At 49.3% G+C, this 22,784-nt stretch overlaps 1 protein-coding gene across 1 annotated transcript in view; it reads left to right on the top strand.

The window, feature by feature from the left end:
* Window positions 1-22,784, top strand: part of Dnah2 (dynein axonemal heavy chain 2) — a 119,498-nt gene that overhangs the window by 80,539 nt on the left and 16,175 nt on the right. Inside the window, exons 47-65 of the mRNA XM_028869326.2 lie at window positions 405-557; window positions 735-826; window positions 1,088-1,286; window positions 1,423-1,647; window positions 2,638-2,742; window positions 3,974-4,162; window positions 4,747-4,832; window positions 4,970-5,100; window positions 5,240-5,389; window positions 6,047-6,214; window positions 6,452-6,612; window positions 6,902-7,041; window positions 8,467-8,599; window positions 8,697-8,836; window positions 11,736-11,946; window positions 12,081-12,197; window positions 12,395-12,589; window positions 21,944-22,088; window positions 22,171-22,250. Coding sequence (XP_028725159.1) covers window positions 405-557; window positions 735-826; window positions 1,088-1,286; window positions 1,423-1,647; window positions 2,638-2,742; window positions 3,974-4,162; window positions 4,747-4,832; window positions 4,970-5,100; window positions 5,240-5,389; window positions 6,047-6,214; window positions 6,452-6,612; window positions 6,902-7,041; window positions 8,467-8,599; window positions 8,697-8,836; window positions 11,736-11,946; window positions 12,081-12,197; window positions 12,395-12,589; window positions 21,944-22,088; window positions 22,171-22,250 — 2,820 coding nt within the window. The remainder of the gene's footprint in view (window positions 1-404; window positions 558-734; window positions 827-1,087; window positions 1,287-1,422; window positions 1,648-2,637; window positions 2,743-3,973; window positions 4,163-4,746; window positions 4,833-4,969; window positions 5,101-5,239; window positions 5,390-6,046; window positions 6,215-6,451; window positions 6,613-6,901; window positions 7,042-8,466; window positions 8,600-8,696; window positions 8,837-11,735; window positions 11,947-12,080; window positions 12,198-12,394; window positions 12,590-21,943; window positions 22,089-22,170; window positions 22,251-22,784) is intronic.

Raw genomic sequence — 22,784 nt, 5'->3', positions numbered from 1 at the left:
GGTAGATGTTTAGGTCATTTCCAGGTTTTTTTTTTATTTTTTTTGCAATTACACACAGGTCACCACGTGCCTGTCCCCTTGAACACCCATGAGTGCTCCTCCAGGGCAGGCCTGATATGGCCAGAGGACACTTCCGTTCTGTAGAAGCATTTCTGAGCAATTGCAGTGATGGATTTGTCTAAAATCCGTGAGTAGGTTGTAGACGAACACAACATTTGGAAAACAGCCACGTGGTTTCAGGGAAAGAACCAGGGGAGAAGGTGGGTTCTCTGCCTTCGTGATAATCTGCTAAACTCGACCCGCCCGTTTCTCACAGGTGTGGCTCCTGTATCTTGAGTAATGAAGGTTATTCTAAGGCAAGTTCAGCACTCTGGACTCCTGAACCCCTTCTTCTCTCTACCCAGGTGAACCCAGCCGATACGGATAACTATTCCGTTATGGTAGAGATGACGTTTGTGTTCAGCATGATCTGGTCTGTATGTGCCTCTGTGGATGAGGATGGACGTAAGAAGATTGACAGTTACCTTCGAGAGATCGAGGGCTCGTTCCCCAATAAGGTCAGGGCTCCTAAAGCTAGCTGCCCCGTATGTCCCGTTTTCCCATGACTTGCGGGCACTCTGGTCTTCAGCCGCTGCCTGACTGCGCACCTTGCTGCCATTCAGTCTGGAAGCCCTGCCGCTGCCTGGCAAGACCTGAAGGAAGGTCTAGTAACGTGACTCACATACTTTTCTTAGGACACCGTGTATGAATACTACGTGAACCCCAAGATGCGGACTTGGACGTCGTTTGAGGAGAAGCTCCCTAAGAGTTGGCGTTACCCTCCCAAGTGAGAGCAGAGTCTGGGGTTTGTCTGGGGCTCGGTTCTGTAGTCGGTGGCAGATATGGCAAGAGCGATGGGTGATCTGTGAAAGGAGAAAGCCAGTTCCAGGGAAGAGGTGACTGGGTTTGGGAAGTAAGGTCTAGAGGGCAGGGCTGTTGATTAGACCATGGTAACACCAGAAGATGATGAACCCTAGGAGGAGAGAGGCCATGAGAGCTGAACTGGAGAGGGCCAATGCCCCTGAGACCCCTTTCCTTTCTCCCCTAGCGCCCCTTTCTATAAGATCATGGTCCCCACTGTTGATACTGTCCGATACAACTACCTGGTGAGCACCTTGGTGGCCAACCAGAACCCTGTCTTACTGGTGGGTCCTGTGGGGACTGGAAAGACCTCCATAGCCCAGAGCGTTCTCCAGTCCTTACCCTCCGGCCAGTGGTCCGTGCTCATCGTCAACATGTCTGCACAGGTATGGGGGCTCGGGCTGTCAGCTCCTCACCATCTGCTCTCTCCCGGAACCCAAGTGCCCAGCTGACACTCCTTCATGGCCCCATGTTTCTCTTGGGAACGCTTACATCCGCGTCTCTTCTGTGCTCTTCCACCAGACCACATCCAACAACGTACAGAGCATCATTGAGAGCCGGGTGGAGAAGCGGACCAAGGGTGTGTACGTGCCCTTTGGGGGCAAGAGCATGATCACCTTCATGGATGACCTGAACATGCCTGCTAAGGACATGTTTGGGTCCCAGCCACCCCTGGAGCTGATCCGCCTCTGGATTGACTACGGCTTCTGGTATGACCGTATGAAGCAGAGCATCAAGCACATTCGAGTAAGCATCCCGAGACTTTGTTCTCAGGTATCCGTTCTCTCCTGTGCTGGGTGGGCTCAGTCCCTGCTCCCCTGGGCCCCAGGGCCACAGTCTTACAATCCTATCTTCCTCCCTACACAGGACTGCACTGTTCCTTTCTGGGGACCCATATATCTAGCTTACTGACCCCCATTGTTAACTCTCCTCACTGAGCCTGTCCTGTATGTACTTAGTGACCTGAGAATCTTGTTCTTCACGTCACCTAGCTTCCCGGCTCCTCCGCTCACTCACACCACACGTTAGCAACATCCTCAGAGCCAGGTCCTAACTCCACACTCACAGACTCCTCTTCTTTTCCTGCAGTTGCCGTAAATCCATCTGTCTGTCTGTTCTCTTCTCCACCCACAGTCCAGACAGCTCCCTTCTGTCTTCAGTCTCCTCCCATGGATCATAGACTGGATTTTCTCTTTTTCCTTTTTCTTTTCTTTTTTAAATTGGTTTTTGGGTTTGGTTTTTGTTTTGCTTTGTCTTTTTGAGACAAGGTTTCTCTGTGTAGCCTTGACTGTCCTGGAACTCACTCTGTAGACCAGGCTGGCCTCGAACTCACAGAGATCCACCTGCCTCTGCCTCTCGAGTGCTGGGATTAAAGGCATACATCACCATCATCCGGCAAGACACAGTCTTTGTATGTTGTAGTTCTGGCTGTCCTGGAACTTGCTGTGTAGACCAGGCTGGTCTCTTGAACTCACAAAGATTCTCCTGTCTCTGCCTCCTGAGTTCAGGGATTCAAGCTGTGTGTCACCGTGCTCAGCCAGCATGCTGTTTTAATACATGCAGTATGATGTGTAACAGTCAGATCAGGGTGACTAAGGTACCTGCCCCTCAGATGTGCACTATTTCCGTTAGAAACATTCAGGGGCCTCTGTCTTAGCTATCAGGAAGCAGCATCAGCATCTGTCTCTCATCACCCCACCTGTCTCTCCCCTATCTTTCTTTGTCTTTGCTCTCTAGGACATGTTCCTGATGGCTGCCATGGGCCCTCCAGGGGGTGGACGGACTGTTATCTCCCCGAGGCTACAGAGTCGCTTCAACATTATCAACATGACCTTCCCCACTGTGAGGCCATTGGGGGTTGAGGGTGGGGATTTACTGGGCAAAACCATCCCAGGCCCAGAGAATGAGGAGCCGATGGCGCCAGGCGGCTAGGCCTTGGGCAGAGTTGCTTTCAGGGAGCTGTGACACCTAGAGGGGGCCCTCTGTTGAAGCCCTTGGTCTCTCCTGAGCCAGGTAGCTGCAGAGTCTTTGAGTTTGGTCTGCTGGCTCTGGAATGTGGAGCCCGTGGTGTCCACGGACAGAGGATGCCCGGGGCTGAAGCCACCTCAGGGGGATGGGCTTTGCAAAACTAAGAGCCAAAAACAGTGCCAGGCTTATGGAGGTGAATAAAATTCACGGGGACTGAGAACCAAAGCCAAATAAAACGCCATCAGGAGAAATACTCCTTTTTTAGTTTTTGAGACAATGTCTCACTAAGTGTGGTCTAAGGTGTCTTTAAAACTCATACCCTTTCTACCTCAGCCTCCCAAGTGCCAGGTGTACAGGTGTGTATCACTATACCTGGCTCTTTTTTTTTGGAGCTGAGGATCGAACCCAGGGCCTTGTGCTCTACCACTGAGCTAAATCCCCAACCCAACACCTGGCTCTTAATTGAATATTTTCTTTAAATTAACATTAAGTCAGGAAGGTAAAGATGCCTGTTGCCAAGGCTTACAACCTGAGCCTGATCCCTGGGACCTGTGTGGTGGTCGGAGAGAGCTGTCTCCCACAGATTGTCCCCCTATACACATGCCCACATACAGATCCATAAAATTAATTTTAAAAATAAAATTACTGTAAAAAAAATTCTCCACGAACAAGATACCAAAATTCCAGATGTAAAATGGGTTCAGTGCATCACTCAGCCACAGTGAAGCCTGAGATGAAGGTCTATTCAGCGGCACCGGCCCATCTTTATTTAGAATGTTTGGGTTTATTATGGATATTTTTCATAATTGTTTTTTTTCTTTATTTTTTTTAATTTTTCCAGAGCTGAGGACCAAACCCAGGGCCTTGTGCTTGCTAGGCAAGCGTTCTACCACTGAGCTAAATCCCCAACCCCATAATTTTTTTTATTTAAAGGATTATAGAAAAATTATTTATCCGTGTTTTTTTTTCTTTCTTTTGTATGTGTGTTTTTTTTAATGCTTCTTCAATTCTGCTTATGAGGTGGGCTCTGCATTAGCCTCACACTGGTCCTGGCTCTGGCTACAGGCCCAGGAACCTTGGAAAGTGAGTCTGAATTTTTTTCCAGGAATCTCAGATCATCCGAATATTTGGCACCATGATCAACCAGAAGCTTCAGGATTTTGAAGAGGAGGTAAAGCCCATTGGGAACGTGGTGACAGAGGCCACCTTGGATGTGTACAACACAGTGGTGCAGCGCTTCCTGCCTACCCCTGCTAAGATCCATTACCTTTTCAACCTCCGAGACATCTCCAAGGTAAGCTTTGGTCTGACCTTTGCACTTTGACCTCGCTCAGCCTCCTCAGCCTCCTCAGCAGCAGCAGCTTCCTCCTCCTCCTTCTTTGAGACAGGGTTTCTCTGTGTAGCCCCCTGGCTGTCCTAGAACTCACTCTGTAGCCCAGACTGGTCTTGAACTCACAGAGATCTGCCTGACTCTGCCTCCTGAGTGCTGGGATTAAAGGCATGTGCCACCACCGCCCAGTGCACTTTCAGTCCTTTCAGTTTTGGTCCCCGGCTCCCACATTGAGTGGCTCACGACCACCAGTAACTCCAGCTCTGGAGAGTTCAGTGTCTTTTTCTGACCCCTGTGGACTCCTGCACATATATCACACACACACACACAAACACACACACACACACACACACACACACACACACACACACACACACACATAATTATTTTTTAATCTTTGAAAAATAAAAATAGAATTCCACAGCGGAGCACATGCCTTCGGTCCCCCCATCCTAAAATGCCGTGCAGCCATGGCCTCTGCTCCCAACCCCAGATCTGCAGAGGCTCTCTTTCCTCCCCTTACTACAATCAGGGCTTCAACTTTCCAGGTTTTCCAGGGCATGCTTAGAGCCAACAAGGACTTCCATGACACCAAGGCCAGCATCACCAGACTCTGGATCCATGAGTGTTTCAGGTGACGTGTCTGTGTGTTCTGGCCAGATCAGCTTCCCCAGCCTCTGTCCCAAGCCCAGCCTTCACCTCTGGCTTGGCTTCCCCTCCCTGGGACTGTTCTCCTCTGTAGCCCTGACCCTCCCCCACTGTTTCCAACAGGGTCTTCTCAGACAGGCTGGTCGATGCAACAGACATGGAAGCCTTTATGGGCATCTTGAGCGACAAACTGGGCACTTTCTTTGACCTCACTTTTCATAATCTCTGCCCCAACAAACGTCCTCCTATCTTTGGTGAGCCAGGGTCTGGGGCCTTGGGGCCTTGGGAGGTTGGTTAGAAGGTCGGGGCATGGATTCCTGATGCTAACGGCCCTAAGGGACCTCTGAGAGCACCAGGCCTTGGGGACTCTAATGCCCTTCTCCCATGGCCTAGGGGACTTCATGAAGGAGCCCAAGGTCTACGAAGATCTGGTAGATCTGACGGTGTTGAAGACGGCCATGGAGACAGCCCTAAATGAGTACAACCTGTCTCCTTCTGTGGTGCCCATGCAGCTGGTGCTCTTCCGGGAGGCCATCGAGCACAGTGAGTGCCCTCCTCCGGCCCTCCCCGCCCTCCCTTCTCCCGCCCTCCCTCCTCCGGCCCTCCCCTCCCTCCCTTCTCCCCACCCTCCCAAGGCCACTCCCAAATCAAGTTCTAGAGGTGGTTTTCCTTTCTGGTCCAACATATTCTTGTGCCAGTGGGGTTTATTTATTTATTCTTTGTTTGTTTGTTTGTTTTGTTTTTCGAGACAGGGTTTCTCTGTGTAGATTTGGTGCCTGTTCTGGAACTCACTCTGTAGTCCAGGCTGGCCTCGAACTCACAGAGATCCTCCTGGCTCTGCCTCCCGAGTGCTGGGATTAAAGGCGTGCGCCACTGCGACCCGGCTTCATTTGTTTTGAGACAGGGTCTTACTGTGTCACCCTAGCTGGCTTGGAAACGAGTAAGCTGGTCTTAAACTTGTGGTGACCTCCTGTCTGCCTCTCCCTGGTGTTCCAGGCCTGCTCTACCACACCTACCCACAGGAGTGTCCAGTGGGCGGGTGAAGGTCAAAGGATGAACGGGCATCAGAGCCTTGGGCACCAACTTCTTCCCTCTGACTTGACTCCTCTGCTTCAGCCTCACAGGCCCTGACCTCTAGCTCAGGGCCTGGAGCGGGCTGGAATTGCTTACCCAGTGCGTTACCCTCACCCCACTCCCCAGTCACACGGATCGTGCGGGTGATCGGACAGCCTCGCGGCAACATGCTCTTGGTGGGCATTGGCGGCAGTGGACGCCAGAGTCTGGCCCGCTTGGCCTCCTCCATCTGCGAGTACAACACGTTCCAGATTGAGGTCACCAAACACTATCGGAAACAAGAATTCCGAGATGGTATGGCCGGGTTCCTGAGCTGGAAGAGGGCAGAGGTTTTAGAATGAAAGATGAGCTGCTTGAGTGAGTTTCTACCGTGCCAGGGGCTGAGCTGCGCCTGGCGTTTGTGGGCCAGGCGTGGGATGGTGGTGGGGGTCCTGTAGGTGCTCACGGGCTGAGGGAGGGTCCTGAAGCCTGGAGGACTAGGATGGGGAGTCTGAAGGAAGTCTTTCCCTTTGACCTTCATTATTTGGCCAGATATCAAGCGTCTGTATCGCCAGGCAGGGGTGGAGCTCAAGACCACGTCCTTCCTTTTCGTGGACACCCAGATCGCTGATGATTCCTTCCTAGAAGACATCAACAACATCCTCAGCTCAGGCGAAGTCCCCAATCTCTACAAAGCAGATGAGTTTGAAGAGGTACTGTTCCTTCAGTGCTAACTTGGTTCTTTGGCTCTCCTAACAACCACGGAAATCCACAGATTTTGCATCTGTTTCTGTAGCATTCCCAACCATCCAGATGAGGCCCTGTGAGGCTGAAGGGCTGTCTCTCTTCAGTCATCTCCCAGAGACCTCACAGGGGCGGGTGGAGGGGTGGGAGTGGGGCAGAGTTGCTTTAAATCCACTCCAGTCCGCCAGCCTAACCTGCTCTCTGGCTCATGATGCTGTGAGAACTTCCGTCCAATGACTCAGGGTGGCTTTTGTCCAGATCCAGAGCCAGATCATAGAACAGGCCCGGGCAGAACAGGTGTCAGAATCCTCGGACAGCCTCTTCGCATACCTCATTGAGCGCGTGCGGAACAACCTGCACATTGTGCTGTGCCTCAGTCCGGTGGGAGACCCCTTCAGGTGATGCCTGCCTGTGTGTCCTTGTCCCCGGGCCTCCCCTCTCTTTTGGCCTTCTGTGTCCTTTGGAAGTCAGGGGCTTCCATGTGACTCCCTCAGCAGTTCAGGGGTGTTAAGGACCCACGTTGTTCTGCAACAAACCACTGGAGCTTTTCATTTTCTCAGACTCAAAAGTCTTTCCCTAGCAGGGAATAACTCCCCAGCTTCCGGAAGCTGCCTTTCTACTTCCCAGCTTCTGTGAATTTGACGACTTTTGATGAGCTCATACAAGTAGAATGGTGCAGTATTTGTCCTTTTGTGACTTATTTATTTCACTCAGTGATGTTCTCAAGTTTCGTCCATATTGTACCATATGACACGATTTTCTTCTTTTTGATTAAAGGGTGACTAGAATTACACAGTATGCATACATAACAATTTTATTTTATCCATTCTTGTATGGCTAGATATTTCAGAACAATCAACACTAGAAGGAGGAGGTTGGGTGTGGCAGTGCACACATGTAATCTCAGAACTTGGAAGGCCGAGGCAAGAAGATTGCTGCAAATTTGAGACCAACCTGGGCTACATAGCAAGGACCGGGGTAGCCAGGGCTACATGGGAGACCCTCTCTTTAAAAATAAATAATTAGGGCCTGGAGAGATGGCTCAGTGGTTAAGAGCACTGACTGCTCTTCCAAAGGGCCCGAGTTCAATTCCCAGCACCCACATGGCAGCTTTCTGCTGTCTGTAATCCCAGTTCCAGGGGACCCAACACCCTCACCCAGACATACATGCAGGCAAAACACTAATGCTCATAAAATAAAAATAAATAAAATTATAAAACAAACAAACAAATGGGGCTGGAGAGTACTGGCTGCTCTTCCAGAGGACCCAGGTTCAATTCCCAGCACCCACATGGCAGCTTCCTGCTGTCTGTAAACTCCAGTTCCAGGAGACTCGACACCCTCACACAGACATACACGCAGGCAAAACACCAATGCACATAACATAAATACAAAAATTTTTAGAAATCAAACCAAAATAAACTTAGGAAGAGGGTGAGGCAAACTGGGTCACTGTATTGCTTATGTTTTTAATTTATGGTGCATGGTGTATTTACCACGGGGGGGCCATGCTAAGCGTTCTTCTTGGGTTACCTCACCGAATTCCCAACGACCTTAGTGTGTACTGTTATCTAGAGATGAGGGAACTGATGTTTGAGTATGTCAGATACTTGCTCAAGGTCAGCTTCTAGGAAAGGTGGATCTGGGCCTTTTTGACTGAGACCATTTCTCAGGGTCGTGCTGAGCTGTCTGTGAGGAGGTCCATATGCTGGAGCAGATGGGGGGGGGAGGATGGGGCCCTAGGATTCTGCAAAGCAGGTGGGCGTGTACTAGAAGGCTAAGGGCACCTGTGAGTAGACCCGATGCCCTCACCTTCCCTCTAGGAACTGGATTCGCCAGTACCCAGCCTTGGTGAACTGCACAACCATCAACTGGTTCTCAGAGTGGCCCCGGGAGGCCTTGCTAGAGGTGGCTGAGAAGTACCTCATAGGAGTGGACTTGGGGACACAGGAGAATGTGAGCCCTTCCCTTCTGACCCTTCAGCCCCACCCCCACCTCCCCTCCATTCCCTGGTCCACACCCTGTATCTTCCATTCTGTGTTGTTGGCTTCAGATCCACAGGAAAGTAGCCCAGATCTTTGTCACTATGCACTGGTCCGTGGCTCAGTACTCCCAGAAGATGATGTTGGAACTGCGGAGACACAACTATGTCACCCCCACAAACTACCTGGAGCTCGTGTCTGGATATAAAAAGTACGGAAACCGGGAGACACGGAGGGTCAGGGTGTTGTTTAGTGAAATGATATCCTGGAAAATACCCAAGATCTGGCCAGGGGGACAGGCTGGAGGGTGGGCACTAAGGTGGGATGGGTGGGGGGGTCACAGAGGGTCTCAGTTGCTGGAAGTTAATGAGAGGAGGGACTCCTGCTGGGAAGGCCTCTTCTAGAGTCCCCAGTCATGTCCCCTAGGCTCCGGTGCCTACTTAAACCCTGTCTGTCCTTATTTACTGGGATGACGTTTCTCTGTATTTTTTAGACCACAAGTCACCTGGAGTTTACCATAAAGTTGTGACCCTTTCCTGTCTCCCTTGGTGTCTCTTAGACTGGCCATTTGTATGAAATAGCCAGGTGTAGTGACACACGCATATAAATTCTCCACACTAGAAAGGCTGATGCAGGGGGATTATGAATTCATACGAGGACCCTGTCTCAAAAATACACGAGGTTGGCAGTGGTGGTGGCACACACCTTTATACCCAGCTTTCAGGAGGCAGAGGCAGGTGGATCTCTATGAGTTCAAGGCCAGTCTGGTCTACAGAGTGAATTCCAGGACAGCCAGGGCTACATAGTGAGTCCCTGATTCAAAAAATAAATTAAATCCGTGTGTCCTTAGCATACACAAAATGCTAGCTTTGATTCCCGACCACAGCACAAACCCTACAATGGTGGCATACGGTTGTAATCTCAGGACTTGGGAAGTGGAAGCAGGAGGATCAGGAGTTCAACCCCCTTCCCCCTCCCCGGGAGCTCTAGTTCCAGCTAAGGCCGGCCAGCCTGGACTACATGGATCTTACCGCAAATCAAACACAGCCAAAAATGAAAAAATTCAAGCAAAGCAGACAAAACCCGGAAAACTGAAGCGTTTCCTACTCTCACATCTAACCCAGCACTTCCCTTTGAACTTCAGATGTGTGGGCAGGTTCCCCCCCCCCCAACACACACAGTGACTGAGTAGCCTACCATCTTACACTGTCTGCTTAGAATCAGATCCTACAGGCAGGGCGGCCTCAGGCCCCCCCTTCAGATGTACAGACTGAGCCCCGTTTCCCTTGGGTATCTACAGCTCCTCAGCTTAGCTAAGTGGTTTGTCGAAGTCAGGCAAACACTACTGTAAAGGACATTTTATCTTGTTGGGCGGTGGTGGCACACACCTTTGATCCCAGCACTGGGGAGGCAGAGCCAGGCGGATCTCTGTGAGTTCGAGGCCAGCCTGGTCTACAGAGTGAGATCCAGGACAGGCACCAAAACTACACAGAGAAAACCTGTCTTGAAAAACCAAAAGAAAAAAAGGGGGGGGGGGGAAGAGAGTATTTTATCTTATTTGACTTTTCTTGAGACAGTGTCTCACATATGTAGCCCAGTCTGAGTTTGAACTCACTATGTAGCTGAGAATAACCTCAAATTCATAGCAGTTCTGCCTCAACCTCCCTAGTGCTGGAATTACAAGTATGACCCACTACACTTTCCCGGACTGGGTATTTTGATCAAAGTTAGAAAAAAAAAAAAAGCAATTTGTAAGAATGATAGTAACATCAATTCACCTATTTACCATGTATTTTTAAAGTACCTACTATGTGCTAGGCACTATTTTAGAGGAATATACTGGTGAGCCCTATCTTTCTGTACATACCAGGCTTTTTTCTATTTGCCAGTCATTTTTAAAAAATGCATTTTATGTGCATTGGTGTGAAGGTGTCAAGTCCCCTGGAACTGGAGTTACAGATAGTTATGAGCTGCCATGTGGGTGCTGGGAATTGAACCTGGGTCCTGTGGAAGAGCAGCCAGTGCTCTTAACCGCTGAGCCATGGCTCCAGCCCCACCACTCATTTTGATAAACCCTTTAGTCCAGGAAATACCCACATATTTTTTTAAATCCGTATTTCTAGCTTCTCTTTAAACAGAAATGTAAGAAGACTGGTGTGGTGGTATTGTGTCCACCAAAATATTGTGTACTCTAATAAAAATATCTGGGGTCAGAGAACAGACAGCCACTAGATACAAAGGCTAGAAAATGGTGGCACTCACACCTTTAATCCTAGCATTCCAGAGATAGAAATCCCTCTGGATCTCTGTGAGTTCAAGGCCACATTGGAAACAGCCAAGCATGGTGACACGCCTTTAATCCCAGAAAGCCAGCCTTTAATCCCAGGGAGTGGTGGTAGAAGGCAGAAAGATATATAAGGCGTGAGAACGAGAAATTAGAAGGTTTTGGCTGGTTAGGCATTTGGCTGGTTAAGCATGTGGCTGGTTAAGCTTCAGGCTTTCGAGCAGCAATTCAGCTGAAAGCCATTGGGATGAGGACTCAGAAGCCTCCAGTCTGAGGAGACAAGACCAGCTGAGGATCCGGTGAGGTGAGATAGCTGTGGCTTGTCCTGTCTCTCTGATCTACCAGCATGGACCCCAATAACTCGGCTTGGGTTTGATTTTATTAATAAGAACTTTTAAGATTCCTGCTACAGACTGGGTTCCCATTAACTCCCACCGAGAGGGAGGCTGGAGTGGGGCTCGCTTGCCCCCTTTGGGTGGGTTCATGTTTTCTAGACCACTGTGGTCGAGCTGTCTGCTGCAGGTGGGGGCCATGGGAAATCCACAGGTAGAGGAAGTGATGTGTCAGAATGGTATTTAACAAGCTGATTCTGATCATGGTGTAGGGAGTAAAACGAGAGGGACAAGAAGACCTGTGGAGAGTTTGTTGGAAATGATAAAGACTTGACCAGGTTCCATAAAGGCAGAAAGCAGACTGCATGTCTGTATGTGAGAGCAGGAAGTGGCCAGAGAGAGAGACTGGGACATGCGAGGAAGGGACATTATGTAGGACACCTCCTTCCTCGGAGCCTCTCCCCACATGCAACTCACCACACGCTTCTCTGCAGGCTTCTGGGAGAAAAGCGGCAGGAGCTGCTGGACCAAGCCAACAAGCTACGGACCGGATTGTTTAAGATTGATGAAACCAGGGAAAAAGTAGAGGTGATGTCCTTGGAGCTGGAGGACGCCAAGAAGAAGGTGGCTGAGTTCCAGAAGCAGTGTGAAGAGTACCTGGTCATCATTGTCCAGCAGAAGCGGGAAGCGGACGAACAGCAGAAGGTCCGTGGTCCTGCCCCCGCCCCATCCGCCAGGGTCCCCTCTTCCTTGGTTTTCTATTTTTCCTTCCCACCAGCCCTGGCGCCCCACCTTTGCTCAAGACAAAGCCAGACCCTCTCTCTTCTCTTCACCTCCAGGCAGTCACGGCCAACAGTGAGAAGATCGCTATTGAGGAAGTCAAGTGTCAGGCCCTGGCGGACAACGCCCAGAAGGATCTAGAGGAGGCATTGCCCGCCCTTGAAGAAGCCATGCGGGTACCAGCAGCTGGCACTGGATGGTGCCAGGCTTGGGAATGGGAGCAGCCTTCTTTGCCCTCGGAGTCTCTGGGGAAGCGGGGGTGGGGTGGGGTGGGGTGGTGGTGGTACCTCAGTTGGCCCCGTGTCCAGGAAGGACCCAGCTTGCTGTCTGAGTTGACTCTGGCCCAGTTCTCTCAGTTAATCCCGTTCCCCAGGCCCTGGAGTCTCTGAATAAGAAGGACATAGGTGAGATCAAGTCCTATGGACGGCCTCCTGCCCAGGTGGAGATGGTGATGCAGGCAGTCATGATTCTCCGAGGCAATGAGCCCACGTGGGCGGAGGCAAAGCGGCAGCTAGGTGAGCAGAGGACACTGGGAAGAGGCTTCATTGGTCTGGTGTTTGTTGATCAAGTGAATACAGTTTATCAGGCCTCGTGCACAGGCTGCCTGGGGTACCGTGGAGACACACCCCAGCACCCCAGCCCCAGGAGCACAGAGGACTAAACATCCTTTAGGTTCTTTAGGAGTATGGAGTAGAAACTGGCTCTTCTTACCACAACCAAGAGAAAATTGCTCTGAGGCAGTCAGAATGCATGGCAAGAGCCGGGGACAGGAAACCTCCGTGCCACACGGGGACAAGACTAGGAAATGAGAAACGACTCTTCTTCTCTGTCTCTCTCTGTCTTTGTCTCACTTCCTCATTCTTTCTTTGTGTATGACAGTTAGTATGTTCATGGAGGGGGAGGTATGTGGCACCGTGTGGTGCGTGTGCGTGTGTGTGTGTGTGTGTGTGTGTGTGTGTGTGTGTGTGTGTGCCTATGAAGGCCGAAAGTCAGTCTTGGGTATTGTTCCTCAGGAACCATTCACCTGTTTTGTTTTTGAGACAGGGTATCTGCACCGCTGATACCCTGTGCGTCCACTTATATCTAGTTACCACTAGGACTGACACTGACACCCAGCGAGCACTTTCACGGAAATACCTACCTAGCCCTACTAAAGCCTCCCCAGCTGATAGGGATATAATAGGCACTTAAACTACCATATTAAACATTTATGGCCCTACCATTTTTATTTAAGTTTTGGCACGCGTTATAAACTCGGGTACATTATTTTCATAAGCACGGTTTTAAGCCCACTCTTTATTACCCTGCGCGATCTGCAAAGCCGCTACTGATCTAGCTTCGGCGAACGATATTTTATAATCCAACTCTGTGCGGGCTTTTATCTCTAGCCTATAGAGGTCTCCCACTCAAAAGCAGGAGGCTATAAGCTTTCTAGGTTTGGCAGCTTTGTGTCACACAAAGGGAAGTACCAAATGCACATAAGAACGTTATGGAATGCTAAGCCTGGGTCGATTAAAACTGAAAGTTTGTAGCAAGCGGCAAAAAAGCGGCGGAGGATGAGGCAGAATGCAGCAGGCTGCGTCCGGGCAGCCACCGAAGCACGGCCCTACAGGGGGTAATAGACATGAGCCGGATAGCCAGCCGACAATGGAGCAGGTTCAGAGGGATCACCGTAACTAAACCATTATATGACGCCTGGGAAATAACTGTTGAAATAATTAATAAGCAGTTGCGGAGCAATAGTCCCCGCACGAATAAGACTAGGCGCAAAGGAAGAAAAGGCATCTTCTGGCTCCTCTGGACTGAAGCCTCAAAAATGTCATAATTAGCCACAGACGGCGGTCAGCGAGGCAGCCAGCAAAACTTTCTATCAAGTCGCCTTGATCAAACTTGATAAAAGACAATAATCTACAGATCATATATAGCGTGCTTGTGAAAGATAAGCCATCGCGCGGCCTACTATGTTGCCCAGTACCTATGACCTTTCCAGTCCTGCACATTAACTTCGCAGGTCTCGCCTCGGGGACTGCCCCAAAATCCCTACTGGGCATTTTTTTTAATGCATGACGCGTGCGCACGCGCCATGGAGGGCTAAGCGTTACGGTGGCCGGACAGCAGATCGTGGCGCTTCGTGACGAGGCAAGGCTCCGCCGGACCGACTAAAGCTCCAGGCTGGTGGGCAGGTGGGACGAAGAAGGAAGCCGCTCTGGGGTGAGTGGCGGTTGGTGGTTAGGTGGGGGGTCCCCAAATGGCCTGTAGCTGCTATTCTAACCCCACTAAGGCTGCTCATAGAGGACGCGTTCTATATTTTACGCACAGACCTGGTAGAGGACCTCAAGAGGCGATTTCGGTGTTGCTCATAGGATGCCGCCCTGGCCAGCTTTCAGGAAAACACTAGCATGCCTTATGCTGACTGGCCCACGGCAGATAGCCTGCGAGGAAGCGTAAAGCTTCCGCCCTTCTGCCTCTTTCTAGAACCGCTGTTTCCGCGCTCTCCGTCAGCAGGCTCTATCCCACCATGGCTTCCCACTTTAAATTCTGGCCCAACTCCTTGCTATCTTGCCAGTTATGAAACTGTCCTCCTAGCTTCCATATGTTCCTCGCTTTAGTCTTGTCTGAAGCTTAAGGAGAACTGCGGCAAGAGGGTGCATTAAAAGGGGCTCCAAAGCTCTGGTCGTCTTTGTGGGAGTTCCACAGGGCCACTGTTACCAGAAGTCCTTCCAGGAGGACGGATAGATGGAGGTTTACCTTCTGACCCCACCAGCCTTGGCAAAATAGGCGCCTTTGGATATTTGCACCGCATGTGGGTTAGTGCGAGGTCAGGTATGTCTTCTAGCGTGAGTACAGATTTGGAACTGTTGCGTCTGGAACAGCAGCGGTGTGCTCTGTACTCGGTGGTGGTGGGGGTATTGGTTACTACGGGCAGAGGAACAGATAGACAACTTCCCCATATGGCGCCCATCATGTGCTGACCAGTTGACCATTCTTAAAAAACCAATATGGGAAGTGAATGGTTTCAAAAAGATTCAGAATTCGGGGCTGGGCGATTTTTAGCTCTAAGTGTTTAAAAGTAGCTTGCCTATGGTAAGCCTGCAAGCCCCTGGGTATCAGCTTCTCAGCTCTTGCAAAAAAAAAAAAAGAAATTTCAAAAAATCTCTTCCCTGGTCTGTCGATTTTGATTTTATTTTCTTTTTAAAAATCATTTTAGGTTTAATAAGGTCTAATATGCTATGGTGATGGGCACATGTAATTAATTGCAACCTATCTCAGATGAAAAGCAGTTAGCATCTTGTGAGTTAGAGCGCCAGCCTGCTTCTACATTAGTGATGTTCAGCGACAAACCATTGGCCTATTAAGGAAAAAACCCACAACAACTCATAAAAAGGATATATAGCTAAACATTACATCCCTAGACTTAGCTAAACTTTCCATTTGAAATTAATTTTGGGAATTCAATTAGGTGGTACTAAAATAAATATTACAATAAAAGTCTCCACCTTCGGCTCTTGTACGCACCCAACTTTCCCTCATTTGAAACAGCCAGCAAGATACAAAAAATTTCAATCCATCTACCTTCCCAAAGATGATCTGTTACTTTCAGTGCATGTGGCGCATTATACAACCCACACAGGAAATACCACACACCACAACACACCCCCTCCACCACACACAATCACCAACCAAACAAAAACATTAACCTTTGTTAGCGATCTTTGGAACTTAAAGCATCGACCCCATTAATTACTATAATCATACTATCTTGGCAGGAAGTCTTTCTGGCCCACCAGGCGAGCTCAGCGACAAAAACTCATTGAGGGAAAAGGGCAAATAGAAGGATATCAGGCATGGACGTTTATAGACTTCAGCCTTGGCCGGAGGAAAGTTGTTCGTCACCTAGCGGGAGAAACATGGGCTCTTTGTTGAGGGCTTTCCAAAAAGCCCATGCTAGGCAAGTCAGGGTCTCTCTTCTCTGCTCTCTCTTTGCCTCTCCTTTCTCTGTCCCTCCTTCTCTCCGCCTCTCTCTCTGTCTTCTTCTTGCCCAACCCCCCCCCCCCTTGCTGGCCTGCAGAATCAGGATGTACAGCTTCTCAGTGTACTGCCTCCAGCCCACCCGTGCCTGTCTGGCTTCTTTACCCATGATGATCACGTGTAAACGTGTTGAGGGGAATCGCCCCACTAAATGCTTTTCTTCTCTAAAAGCTACCGTGCAACCCATCGTTGTCTCTTCACAGCAAATTAGAACCAGTAAAACTGAGGACCCAAACACACACAACAACATACATATTTTTTAATACAATTACTAGATGCTTTCTGCGTGGCCATTTTCTTCATTTTACCTAGTGTCGCTAATTTTTACCAAACCAAAAGCTGGGGCCAGGCTCACCACCATTGTATGGGACTGATGGGACTTAAAGCCATCTGGCTGACGTACTGTCTTTTCCCATCACAGTCATTTTTATCAGGGCAGAGCCACAGATGTCCCTTCCAGGGGCCCTTTTTCGGTTCGGCCTGCCTGTGCAGAGGACTCATCAGCTGGGCTGGGTGAATGCGGGCATCCTGGCAGCACACATACTCCATCTTTTGCTGCCGTCATTAACCACCCTCCTAACACTCTCACCACAAAGCCGCCTACTCTCTATCTGTCTCTATTCCACGTCCAGGTCATAAGCCCACAGGCTTGAGCCCAACCCACTTGCAAAGCGGTCTCTCAACCGGTATGAGACAGTCCATAACCTTGCGAGCCCTGGAGCCATTAAAAGCATATGTTCCTTTAGATTATTACAAACTAATAGAGCCTCGAGCCGCCAGATCTGGCTGCCCAATCGCCGAGTCATTTTCACCCCTCCTAATATATTGGCAAACCAAAGGGGTCCCCAACGAGTTTCACACCTAGCTGATGCATCAGAGGCCAACCTTTCTCTAGGTGGATTTCAGCCTTACCAACGTACTCAGGAGGGAAGAGCAGCTTGATTTCAACAAGCTGGAGGCAGAACAGGAGCAGCCATGTCAGCCAATAAGCAAATTAACTTGTCCATAGAAACAGGTGGCCGGTTCGTCTTTGGGGTCCCAGACGTACTCAAAAGCTCTGACAGCGCCATTGGTGTAATCATAGCCGGCCTCAGTCATCAAAGGGCCACATATAATCAAGAAAAAAAAATAACTAGGATCGGAGGACCCAAACAATTTTCCTTAATGCCTTAAGATTCATAAATCAAGCGCTATTAGAAATAAAAAAACTATAGAGCCAAGTTTCATTCTTTGCTGCTAGTCTTTGGTTTTATTGAGGCCAAGAGTCTCCTCTCTTTGCGGGCCAGGCTGCGCCATAAGCGAAAACTATGATGTATTACCTAGCAAGGATGCAAACCTTTGGGCGAACATCCTTAAGCATTTCCCTAGGCTTCCCACCTCCCCTAAAATATGCCTAGCTAGGTAATTATATAAAGGTGTGCTATGCCATCTGACGTATTGCCTGACCTGCTATTACTTGTTGTGCTATATTGGGATATCCAAAAAACCAAGGCCTATGCCGTGTGTCGCTAGGGGACAAGGAGCACCCCATACCAAAATGAGCTATCGTTTCTCCGGACCCTTTTATTTAAGGCCGCCCCTAGTACAATGTTTGTATTTTGCAATTCAAGGTTTTTCTACCATTTACAATACTCCGGCACAGGCTATAGCGCCTTCTTATATAACACTCCGCTCTTGCATGCCCCAGGTTCTATTACCTAACATTATTATTCCGATCCCTCCCATTAAGTTAAATTTTATCATGACGGAGCCTACGGGGCACGCAGCGCTTCCCTCAACAAAAAACAAAAATACTCTGGGTGTTCATGTGCTGTTGAGAGGAGGTGTATGGTGTACCCTACGGCGTGAGAACAATGCCCCCAAGCTTTGCCAGCAGGCACAGAGCTATTCTCAGAATTACTTTCTGCAGGCCAGTTCACCGGATGGCTATAAAGCCCGTTGCGCAGCTGGGCCCTATCGGCCTGTGCAGCGTTATAGCTAGGCGGCGGAAAATTCAGTTTGAAGGTTACTCTTGCAAAGAGAACAGAAATGTAGTGCTAAACTGCTTGAAGCGACTTTCTTCCAGAGCTCCCTTTTCTTCTTTTATACAGTTGTGGTCGCTTGTGTGATCTGCCTGTGATAGTGGTTTGTGTGTGTAATTGTGGTGTGTGTAGATAGTTAACATGTTAAGCCGAGTGGGCAGGAGGGGGGACAAACTCACATGGCAAGCCTAATCTATGGGTTTCCTTTCCCCCTTTCCCATACCTGTGAGAGGTTGACGGGGTGGGACTAGAAAAAACTGTCGATCGTTGTTACAAGCTTTGGCACCCCAAGGGGCTTTATCACTTACTGGCAGGCCATACATTGCTAAGGACCTCAGCGCCGTGCCAGGCAAGCCTTACTTTGCTGTCGCCAACTCGCCTTTATTTTCTTCTTTTCTCCTACCCCCACTCCTCCCTTTCCCTCTTCCATCCCTTAGTTTTTCTGTTTGAAGCGTTAGGCTCATTTACTTACATACCTAGCGACAAGCCCAACGGTCTAAGCCTTGTAGCCCTCTCTAAGGTTAAATGAATTAAGGCGAGGCTGCGCCTTGAAAAATCTTTGTTGTGAGTATTTCTTTTTTCCTATGACCACTGACATTCTTAAGCTTTCCAGTAAGTCAGCACGTTTTACAAAATGCTTATGCCTCAAGGGCCACCGCTTCATGACAAAGGAGATCTCTTTTTATTAGCGATAGTTTTTCAAGCTCTCATTAATGGTCTGAGGGCACTTTCATAAACACTTCTATTCCACGATCTAAATCCCACTATCCCAATAGCACCCCAAACAGCTCATTGCCGACACAGTTAAATTATAAACTAAGGGGCCATAATGGGCCTCGGTCAAAGTTTCTAAAATAAAAAAATAGGATTAGTTTTTCCTTAACTTACAGCCGCGCTAGGGTGGATCCTCTCTCAGAAAACAAGGGGATATAGTTTTAATGCCTTTACATGACCTAAAAGGGCACCCACACTATTGAAATCCCCAGCCACTCGGGCAGGGAACGCCATAAGAGCAAGGCGCGAATCTCATAGTACGCCAAATGTTCGCAGGGCCAAAAAACCTAGTGCTAACATAAGATTGTGGAGATTCCCCAGGGGCAAGCGACTAACATAAAAAGTCTACACAAAGGCAGGGAAAAACCCTGTGTTCGGGAAAAACGGCAAGAAATCAAAAAAATAAAAAAAAAAAATAGAGACCTTAAAAAACGGCTTTAGTTTGCGCGGTTATCAGTACGCTTATAGCACCCACCCTTTAAATCCCCAGCGCCTTATTCCAGGGACAGCAGGCGAGCCCAGAAGACAGGATCTTCTGTGCAAGTTCCGGGACTTAGCCTGGTTTTACTTTTTCTTTACAAAGCATGAATTTAAACAGGAACAGGGTGTTACCAAAAAAAAAACTTACCAACAGGAAAGGAAAGAAAGAGAACCCCTTGTCTCAGAAAAAATAAAAAAAAAAAAAAAAACAAAAAAAAAAAAAAAAGTGAAAAAAAAGATTATAATCAAGTTATTCTTTTTAAAAAAAAGTTTTTTTTAAAGATTCTTTCAAAAAAATTTGTTGTGTGTAAGTTGTTTTTCTTATGGCTTTGGGGCATTTATGTTCGTGTGGTACAAAAACATATGGGTGTTCTGATGCCCATCAGAAGGGGGGCCAAGAAGGGATTGGCACAGATTTGGCCCCTGGAAACTGGAGTATAAGCTATTGTGGGCTGCCATTGTGGGTGCTGGGCGAATCGAATTCTGGGTTTCCTCTGCAAAGATTAAACAAGTGCTTCTTTAAATTTGTGAGCCATCTTTCTCCAGCCCCTCTTACAGTTGGTCCTTAAAATGATAAATTCGCAGTTATGTTCACCATTCCCCACCTTTGGTGTCTGGTAGATTATTATTTTATACTTGAGGGGAAGCAGAGCCTCCAGAAACCTCAAATTGTATGTGATGTTAACGGAAGCCGGGGCATTGGGGCATCCACAGCGCTGTCTGGGAGGCCATAGGGAAACAGCTCCAGAGGTCCAGGCCTCCTTTCTGGGCCTTAGTGGAGGCAGTGGCTTAGCGCTTCACGCGGTGACTTTCTCCCCTTTCATAGCTTCCATTCTATCCTTTAGTGCCTTAAGCCGAGCATCCAGAAGATTGATAATTTTTTATTGCACCTTTCCCACCTTTATATCCGGTGTTGTAGGTGTGTTGCTGGCTAGCCACATAGACCGCCGCGTTGTGTGCCTGTGGCATGCCGCGCTGCATTGTATTGGCGGTAGCTATATCGCATTGACATCTTTGAAACTGCATTAACTCAATGCCAGTCAAACATTCTCTATGCCCTCAAAAGACTAGCAATGCACGGTCCAGCGGTGCAGCTTTTCATAGGGAGTGCGCAAAATGATTAGCCGGCGGTTAACTGACCATTAAGAATCCAATATTCTCAGCCTTAGCCTTTTGTGACTCTGTCCCATACCCCCACGACGACCCTCAAGTTGACCTTAAACGCCCGATCATTACCCTTAAACGGTGCGCGATGCAAAACTTGCGGCCTGTGGCAACATTGCTGAAGAAAGCAGTATGACGAAAGAGCTGGCGCAGGAAGGAGGAACTTCGGGAAGAAATCCGGGAGATTGGAGATGAAGCTGGAAACGGGGCAGGGCATGCTGGTTTTTCCGCGCGCTTCGCCGGTGGGGAAAAAAGCTCGCTAGCGGAAAGAAAAGACGGTTACAGGATTGAGGTGGGCCGCAAACAGTGGCAGTCTTTTCTTCCGAGCACACGCCTCTCTTTGCATTCCAGCCAAAGCTCCATACCCACTGGTCCAGAGACTGAATGGCGGGCAATGGCCTCAGCGGGAAACAAAGTTAAGGCTTGGATCCTTAAAAAATTCCCAAGAAGCAAGCATTAGTGGGAGTCTTTTCCGCGTCGCTCCTATCAACATATTTACGTGACGGACCGTAATTGCGCAGCGGATAATGCACACTTCCATGCTCCACTTAGCTGGTTGGTTTCGCAGCGAAGCTGGGGCTTGGGCGAATGATACGCTCACTAGAAACCTCTTAGCGATACCACTTTATTCTTTCCTAGCAGAGCTGGACCAGACAGGGCGGGCCCCATCTTCCTTCATTCATACTCCTGCCGCTCCTAGTGGAAAGGTTATGATTATACTTTATGGTAGGCTAACCGATTAGGGGGGGAACCTCCCTATGAATGTGCGGGCCAGGCTTCATTGGCATAAGCGAGGGAACAGGAACTAGACTTTTAGATTCTACGAGGCACTCACGAAACTCAGCAGGATGATTATTTCCTAACCCAAAGCATTTCCAGCTCATTTCTCCAGAAGTTTACTTGGGTTTGCATGGCACTCACAGGACTCCACCCTTATTACGCCCTCGTCCCAAAGGGGCTGCGAGGGAGCGCGCATCTAGACCCGGCATACCATAGGCCGCTGTAGGACTCTGCCTTATCTGATCGCAGCCGGCCCTTTTCTTGTCCTACATGGGACCTTCCTGAGCAAACTTACCGGCATGAGATTTGTCAAATTTCAGACTTCTGAGACTTCCATATCGCGCGATAAGCCCGTGAGCAAGCGCCAGACCTTCTCAGAGTAGATATACGGACGCCAGCACTAGGGGCGCGGCGATTACTACTGTGACTGTGCTGCTAGTCCCGAGCGCCTGAGACTGTGTGTTGACTAGTTGATATTCGTCGTCTGGCTCGGGCGCCCGCCGCGTAGCGTGGCTCTGGAAAGAGTTGGCAGGGCAAGAGGCGAAGCTGCTGCCGGCATGCCAGCTAGAATTCTAGGGGTCTTTCTTCTCCCCCCCCAAAGAATTCGACGAGCCTCTTCTGCCACGGGAGTTCCCCCTTGGCCCTATTCCTACCTCAGCTTTTGCCATCGATAGGCTTTCCTGTTGCCAAATCCTAACCCCAAAGCTTTTTCGGGGACTTTGGAAACATTCCAGGGGTTGCCCTTCAGACGGCCCTTCTCCAACTTTGAGAACGCATTCATCCGTCACAGGGGCAACAGTATAGAGGACAGTTTCGCGCGTACGAGCAGCGAAGCGGGGCAGAGGAGGAGCAGAGAGAGCACCAGGCCTGTCTTTCTGACTCCAGGCTTTCCTCTTTCCAGGTGGGCCCCTCATGATGAATCCTCAGCCCAAGCCCTTCAAAGTTGGATTTAAAGGAATTATGAAGGGAAACCCAGTACTGGTGGGCGGTTGTCTGGGGCTTGCCCCAGGAGGAGTCTTCCCACGTCCAAGGGCTTCTCCTCAAGTCCTGTTCTTAGCACTTGGGGGCTTCTCCAAAGGCTGGCTTTCCATCCATTTCCCCTTGCTCTCTCTAGGGGCCTTAAGGATAATAACATCGACCTTGCAGGTCATGGCACGCATTATACCATTTCGAGTTTCTAGAAAAATACGCACATTCACGTTTGGGCATTTCGAGCCTGCTTAAGCTTCAGCGGAATAGTGCTAGATATATTTTACTTGGACCCCACAACTCAACCCAGTGTCTCACAAATCATGACCTTTTAGCATCGGCATAAATGGTCCAGCCAAGCAACCTTACGCGGCTATTGTTATACTCGGGCAGCGCCCTAGACCCGACTACAGCCGAAAGCTAGGGAACCCCAAAAACTACGGGTGGGAAAGGGCGAGCCTTATTTCTTGGTCTTAGTCGTCCCCATAGAATTAAGTGCCTCAGCGAATGATAAAAATGGCTCCCAACTATAGCAACCTTCAAAGG

The sequence above is a fragment of the Peromyscus leucopus genome, chromosome 8b (assembly GCF_004664715.2).
Source record: "Peromyscus leucopus breed LL Stock chromosome 8b, UCI_PerLeu_2.1, whole genome shotgun sequence".
NCBI lineage: Eukaryota > Metazoa > Chordata > Mammalia > Rodentia > Cricetidae > Peromyscus > Peromyscus leucopus.
This window is presented reverse-complemented; position numbering and strand designations above follow the sequence as displayed.